The sequence below is a fragment of the Anser cygnoides genome, chromosome 15, assembly GCF_040182565.1.
Source record: "Anser cygnoides isolate HZ-2024a breed goose chromosome 15, Taihu_goose_T2T_genome, whole genome shotgun sequence".
In the NCBI taxonomy this organism is placed as follows: Eukaryota; Metazoa; Chordata; class Aves; order Anseriformes; family Anatidae; genus Anser; species Anser cygnoides.
The window spans coordinates 7,867,819-7,874,901 of record NC_089887.1 but is presented as its reverse complement, the minus strand read 5'-3'; the positions used below and the strand labels follow the sequence as shown (position 1 = coordinate 7,874,901).

Genomic DNA, 7,083 nt, shown 5'->3' with positions numbered 1-7,083 from the left:
GACGTTCAGTCAGATCTGCTTAGATGACCGCAATGAGCTACAGCTGTTCAGAATCGAAGAACAGGGAGTGAAGGAAGGGGGTCTTGGACTTCCAAACTCATAAGAGGCTTATCTGAAGGCCTGAGATCCGAGTGGGTTCCTTCAGATCTGTTCAGAAGCTGGATAAGGTGAAAGAACTGGTTAAGGACAGCTCCAGTGACTGGTTCTGCCATTTACAACTACGTTCTACCCATCCCGCTCAGGCTGGAGGGGCTGCCTGGTACCTCAGGCAGCAGGGAGGTATTGCGTTACCTCCTCACGTGCAGGATGGACAAGCCCTCAAAACGCACCGCATCCTTAAAATACTCCAGTTCCTGAGAGCACAAGCCAGTGCCTGTATTTTCCTTAATTGGACTGTTTACAGTTTCCAGACACAGAGTGAGTTTTCCAGGGGTTTTCCGCTCTATTATGTAACTAACGAACAAAACAGCATTACAGACAAAGGGACTGCAGATAAACCTGGGAGCGTGTCCAATTTTGTACCGGAATTTCTCTCTGTGCACCAGAGTGATCCTGTGGCACTAAAATAATATTTCATGAGGAGTTTAGATCAATAGATTGATTTTTCTGTTTCACGTTACAGTTATTAAAAGTTGATTGAATGAAACTACATAGAAGAGTTCTGGTAGAAAAGGGCATTTTTTTCGTGTTTCATTATCTTCATAAATGACATTGGTTGTCTGTTTTGGGGGCATTTTTCCCTACTGGCAAAGTTAAGTGTCATGATAATAATATACCTCAAAGAGCTTCCTAGGGTATGACTGCAAAATGTTTAAGTGCAACCTATGTTTGAACACTGCTTTTAAATTCAGAACTGAAGTGCTGGCTTGAAAAGCATAGAAAGCATTTCCTTGTGCAAATAGGTGGTTTTCAGAATTGATCGCCGAACTGCATAAAGAACAGAATTCCAAAAAAAAAGGGGAGGGGGGCAAAACAAGCAAAAATCATTATCAATACAGACAGCCCACTAATTTGCGTTGAGGAGGTTCAGCGAGCCAAGCCCTGGGGCTTCTCTTCTCCAGCCCGCCTGGGAAGGGCTGTGAAGAGCCCCAGCCGCTCTCCGGGGGCTCCCAACACCCGAGGGCCGGCGGCGGGCGGTGACCGGGCTGAGGGAGCTGAGGGGCCGCGCCCGCCCCAACGGGCCCAACGGCCGCGCGCCGCCCTCAGACGGGCGTGCCCCGTCCCGCAGGCGGCGGCGCGCACGCAGCAGCACGCAGGCGGCGGCGCGCACGTCGCTCGGCGGCGGGCTCCTCCCCGCTGCTGACACCCGGTGGCGGTGGCGGTGCCGGCGGCGGCGGGGCCCGGGCGGCGGGGCCGGGCCGCGGGTTTATGGCGGCGGCGCTGTCCGCCCTGGCTGCCAGGCTCTCCCAGTCGGCCGTGGCCAGGTCGTACGGCGTGTTCTGCAAGGGGCTGACCAGGACCCTCCTCATCTTCTTCGACCTGGCCTGGAAGCTCCGCATCAACTTCCCGTACCTCTACATCGTAGCCTCCATGATGCTCAACGTGCGGCTGCAGGTGGGTGGGCGGCGGGCTGGCGGGGCCGGCACCGTGCTCCGGGGCTGCCCTCCGGGGCTGCTCCCTGCTCAGCCCCTGTGTCCCCGTGTGCCGCCCTCACGTTTGTCCTCGTTACCGAGTCATCCTCGCCCTGAGGGCATCCTTAGCTTGGGTTGTGAGCGCTTCTGTTCGGGTGTCGTGTGCTTGGTGCCTGATAAAATAATTTCCTAATAAAATGATGTGTTTAAAGCCAAGAACAGTTCAAGCAGGGAGAACGCAGGGGCAGCTTTAAGTAATAACGTAACTGCGTGAAAATGACAGTTCAAATTTAATGTCTCTCGCATCTTCTACAAAACGTGGGGCTCCCTAAACAAGCTTTGACCTAAAGACATTCCTGGTATCCCTCACAGGGTGGAAGTTTTATTGGTTTGGTGCTGAAATGAAAGCTTTGCTTTTAACATAACTGGCAACAGAAGCAGGCTACAGACATCTGATGTAGCCAAAGGTTGGGCGCTCGCTCTCTGCTCGTAAACATAGCTGTGCCCAAAGTTTTGACGTCTGGCTGGTGGCCGAGTGCTAACAGATAAGGCTGGTCGCAGCCTGCGATTTGTGAAAGGCACGCTGGAGAGGGAAGAGGTCAAAATGCGGTGTCTCATATTTTTATTTTTGGGACGCATTTGTCGTGCAATTCTGAAGCTTGATATTGAGCCACGCTGCCAAAAATTACACACATGGCATAGTAATAAGCTCCGTGGCTAAAAATGCCTCGTCTTTGCTTCTTATCTATGCTGCTACGTAATGGTTCTCTTGTAATACCATCAGCTTGTCATTTGGCTGCAGTATAAGCAGTGTCCTCTAACTGCCAGTCTGGCCAGTTCCCTTCGGGAAGCTGTTCACACCACGTTCCTGATTTCCGGCGTTGTCTCTGACTGACTGCAGCATGTACTTCTGTTTACAGGAACATGACTTTAATATTTGCCTTTAACGTTAAGTCTCTAATCAGTTACAGTCTGCGTTTGTACTGTTAAGGGAAAATCATGCTGTTACACAGTCTTTACAGCTGCTCATTTGCTGACTCACATTGTTGCTTGCTACTAACTCTCTTTTGGTAACATTAAACTGAAAGTACAGAAGAAAGTTTATATTTGGGTACACCTCCTACCCCTTTAGATATGTTCAAAGCAGTCTGTAGGGTGACTTGTCTGTTTGGACTACTCTTAAGTTCTGCACTTGGGCTCCTCTTTATGTTAAAGAATTTTTGTTTTTCTATATACTAAGATCTAGAGAAAAGATGAGTTTTTTTTCTTGTGGGATGAGCTTAGAAAAAAAAATACCTGGGTGGGAAATTAGTGTAATAACTTTCTGTATTCCTTCTCCCTAGGTCCATATTGAGATCCACTGACTTGTCACTTGTTATGCTGCTTGCACTCTATGCTGCAACTACAGTCAGTCACGTTCCTCTTCAAGCTCATTCTGCTGTGAAACAGCAAAGCTATGTTTGTCTTCTATAGGAATATGAAGGAAGAAGATTTAAACCCAGGAAGAGTATGTGACAGTGGCCCAGGTCATCACAAGGCTGCAGCTCACCTGACACGTGTACATTCCGTGTTGAACAACTCTCAGAATCGTAGTAGCAGTTTACAAAAAGAATTATTTTATTTTAACATCAGGAATTGTTCTCTCTTTATTAATATACCTCCGCCTTATGTTGGCAAAGAAATGCCTCTGAGTTTGAGTGAATCAGCAGGGAGAAACTCGAGTCCAGCAGTTCCTTGGAAAGATTCATTTTGTCTGTGTTTTTCTTCTGGGGAAGCCAGGCTTGATGGGATTTCTCACTGCGTTAATATTTCAGTAATGGGCTGGCTGGAGAAAGCTCGTAGTTTTGCTGCAGACTTTAGCTTAAGCTGCCCAGGAGATAACTTTGTATGTTTTGCACATGCATGGCTGGGAAAGGTGCAGTGTAATCAAGAACTGCAGTTTCTGGAATTAGAAGTGAGCAGCAGCACAGAGAATGAATTGCAGCTTGCACTTCTTGAAGAGCCGGAGTTTGGTGGGCTTACTGATCTCTATTCTGTTCCAGTTGCCTCACTGAATGATTATGCTACAGGACTCTTAAACAACCAGAAATCATGTATTTTTCTTTGTTACTTAAGCCCTGTTACTTCAGAGCAACCACTTGGATATAAGACAATGCTTTCAAGTGTACAATATGTGACTACCAGTTTTCACGTCCTACAGCTAGTAATATCTGTCCTAGCTTTTGCACTAGCAGGTCTCTGGTATGCAGTAGCGAAAGTAAAAACATACTAAAATTTTAATAGTTACTATTTTTTAACATTAATAGAAACTGAATCGATTAACTTGGAGACAAGGTTGCAGTTCAGGTTTTAGTGATAGACAGCTAAAGTAAAAATTACACTTGTGTAGTTGCTGGTAAAACTGGCTGTTGAAATAAGAGGCTTTTTTTTTTTTTTAGTACAGAATGTCTGCCTCTGATTGGAACGAACTTAATCTCAACACTTTCTGGGACTTCTGCAGGTGTCCTGTTAACACTAGACTAGAACTCAAGTTGACTGTTTAGCACAGATCCTTTTGTTTTCTTAAGGGTTTGTATTTGCTCAGTACTTTGGCTACTGTTTACAACCATTTCCAACGAAACTCCTGCTTGTAGAATTGAATTCCCAGTGTGAAATCAACCATAACTAATGTATCAGTCCTTAGAACACTCTGAATCAGAAAGCTCTTGGGGTGGTGGTCTTCAATATGGCATAATTCTCAGCAGTGTTCCTTTTCAAGGGTGATACTGCTCTAACTTAAGCAGGATCTCATGAGCTTTATTGGGCTACAATAGACACACTATAAATAATTTTCTAAGAGAACATTTTCTTTCCTTGAAATAGTGATTGTTATCACTGAGGCACAGTAATCATTTCTGGGCCTGTTGACTTTGGCTTTGGGACAGACTTCTGGCAACAGGGTTTGGCAAACAATGGAGCAAGCATGTTGAAATCAATAGAGCTGCTTGTGAATAAGAAATTGTAGGAATACGATCCTGTGGACATGTAGATGGAGAAACTCATTGTGCAGTAGGTCAAAATTTGAACTTAGTGTCCAAAATTCTCAACAACTGAATTAGTATATAGGCTTAGTGTGCTCTGTGGACGTCCCTAAAGAGGGAGGTATTGATGTGATGGCTTAGGATATGTCTTCAGCTAACTCTTCAGTCTGAGTTAAAAGTGAGGATTTAATGCGGAGTAAACTCGTGCCACTGGCTGACACATCACGTCATTTTTACTATCTAACTTGCTTCACTTTAGAAACGAAGTAAGTGATAATGTTACGTTCAGTTTGAATTGTATTGACCTGGAAAGCTAGTAGTGTTTCTAATGTTTGCTTGGGTGTTGGTATACTAGCATAGAAAAGTCCTTGATTATGAAGATGAGATGTTGGTTAGCAGTGTTATGGGGCGAGATATTGGAGGATATATCTTTTTCTAAGCCTTACTTGAGTGCTAAAAGTAAGGTATACTACTTCTTGTGTTAGATGGCATGTTGTGCTTTTATCCCAACTGGTTGACTATTTCTTCTGGATGTTAGAAGAGATAAAAAGCCATTTGCTTTATTTTAAAAAAATAACTTTTTCCCTGGTGTGCATTTTTATTAATTGTTAAAGTTCTAGACTTTCGACTACATGACTTCTAGTCACAAAACTACAGAAACTTCAAAATAATAATGCATTATGTATCTTAAGTAATTATTTTGACAGTAATAGTTTCCTTCTCGTCAAGCCGTTCATACTTTTCTCTCCCATCTCCACTACTGCAGTTTATCACTCTTGTAGTGGTAGTAACGCAAGCATTTATGGATCAAGATTGCTGATGTAATGTGGTTCCCCAAAACACAAGAAACAAAGACATTTCCCCAAAAGTCTGTGGCTTATTTGAGTTATGGTGTGAACTGTTGTCTGTATACAGTTTAACCCTGCTGTATGTTTAACAGCTGGCAGAGCTGTGGGTACAGGAATGAAGGTGGAGGTTGGGGCTGGAGTCTATTTAAGCTGGCTTGATTGCTTAAAAGAAATGTGCAACTGCATCTTTAATTTCTCTAAGTAGCTACACAGGTAAAGAAATACCATCTTCTGGTATGGGTATGGTGAGGTTTGTTTGTTTGTTTTTAAAGGTGCACCCAAACGTAGTCCTGAATCCACAACTGATTGCTTGAACTTCCTATTTAGAGAATCTGTTGGTATGGTTGTACCTGTATTTGCCTAGAACCCCCTCTGTTCAGATGAAGAGTATGGCCTGGAAGATTCTCTTCCCTGTTGTACGTCATTTGGGAACCATGTATTTTGGGAACCACAGGTACATAAAACAAAAGTTTGTAAGTAGTATTGTCATGTTAACAGGTAAGAGGAGTTGCTGAAGGCATAGTTACTAATCCAGTTTTTAACACACTGACTCTTTAATGGTGATTTAAAAAAAAAAAGGGAAAATGAGAGAAATCACCTGTTAATTAGAATTTAACTGTGTGTACAGTGGGGTGCCAAGAGCTGTCTCATTATTGATAAGCCTGTGCAGGTGGGAATCTTGGAATGTTGAAACATACTATGTATCGCAATCCAGATAACATAGTCCTGTTTCAAGCAAAATTTGCATTGAGTGGCCTTTAATTACTTTTTACAGGATCACGTTAAATACAGATACAATACAGTTAAGTGACATGTTATTTTTTGTGTATTATATGTATATTGAATATAAGACTTAAAGAATGTCTTAAGTGAGTGGATTTAATCCATTTTTAAGATAGCTTATGTACTTTGCCTTGGATTTTATTGCTTGAAGCCTAAAAGGTAACTTTCTAACTTGAACATTCCTTCTGAAACTCAAATAAAGGATGGTTGGTATGCTGAAATCTCATGTAATATACTGCACTTTAAGCATGGGGAGGCCATAAATGGGAAACACTATTCTTGCACTAATAGAACTGTTTGACTAGCAGAGACAATGCTCAAATGGCTTTTTTTCTTCTCTAGTGGGAGAATAGTAAACCAAAAGGGTGTCAATCCTTTGAAACTTTATATAAATCAAACACAATATATGGTTTAGGCCACTGTTCTCTCCACAAATGTTTTGTTATCAGCTCATCTCAAAAGATAGAAAATGTCTCTGCTTAGAACCAGTTTGTACAGAATTTTGTGGCCTCTAAGTTCTATATGGAAATTGCTTTTCTGAATAAATGTGTTGTTAGGGTTGAGAGTGTTTTTTGGATGATTTATTATAGTACAGAAAAATAACTTTTAATAGGGGCAAGGGATCTTTAAACTGAACCGGGAGTTGCCTTCTTATGTCCAATTCCTCTTAAGTCCTCCTATTCTACTGCTGCTGAAAAGGGGTATTTCTATTAAACAATTCTTGCTTATTAAAATTTCATCGACCAGTGTCCAGATCCCTCCTGTACTACATAGGAAACTTGTGTTTCTGTCATTAGAAAACAACGAAAATACTCAATATTTAGAGAATTGCCTAATAGTTTCCCACAAACATACACTTAA

General features: G+C 42.6%; 1 protein-coding gene across 1 annotated transcript; it reads left to right on the top strand.

The window, feature by feature from the left end:
• The first annotated feature begins 1,276 nt into the window (after window positions 1-1,276).
• SMIM10L3 (small integral membrane protein 10 like 3) lies at window positions 1,277-6,785 on the top strand. The gene is made up of 2 exons (XM_048064736.2): window positions 1,277-1,554; window positions 2,915-6,785. Exons 1-2 carry the CDS (start codon window positions 1,369-1,371, stop codon window positions 2,933-2,935), a joined length of 207 nt encoding a protein of 68 aa, XP_047920693.1. The 5' UTR covers window positions 1,277-1,368; the 3' UTR covers window positions 2,936-6,785.
• The last annotated feature ends 298 nt before the right edge of the window (window positions 6,786-7,083 follow it).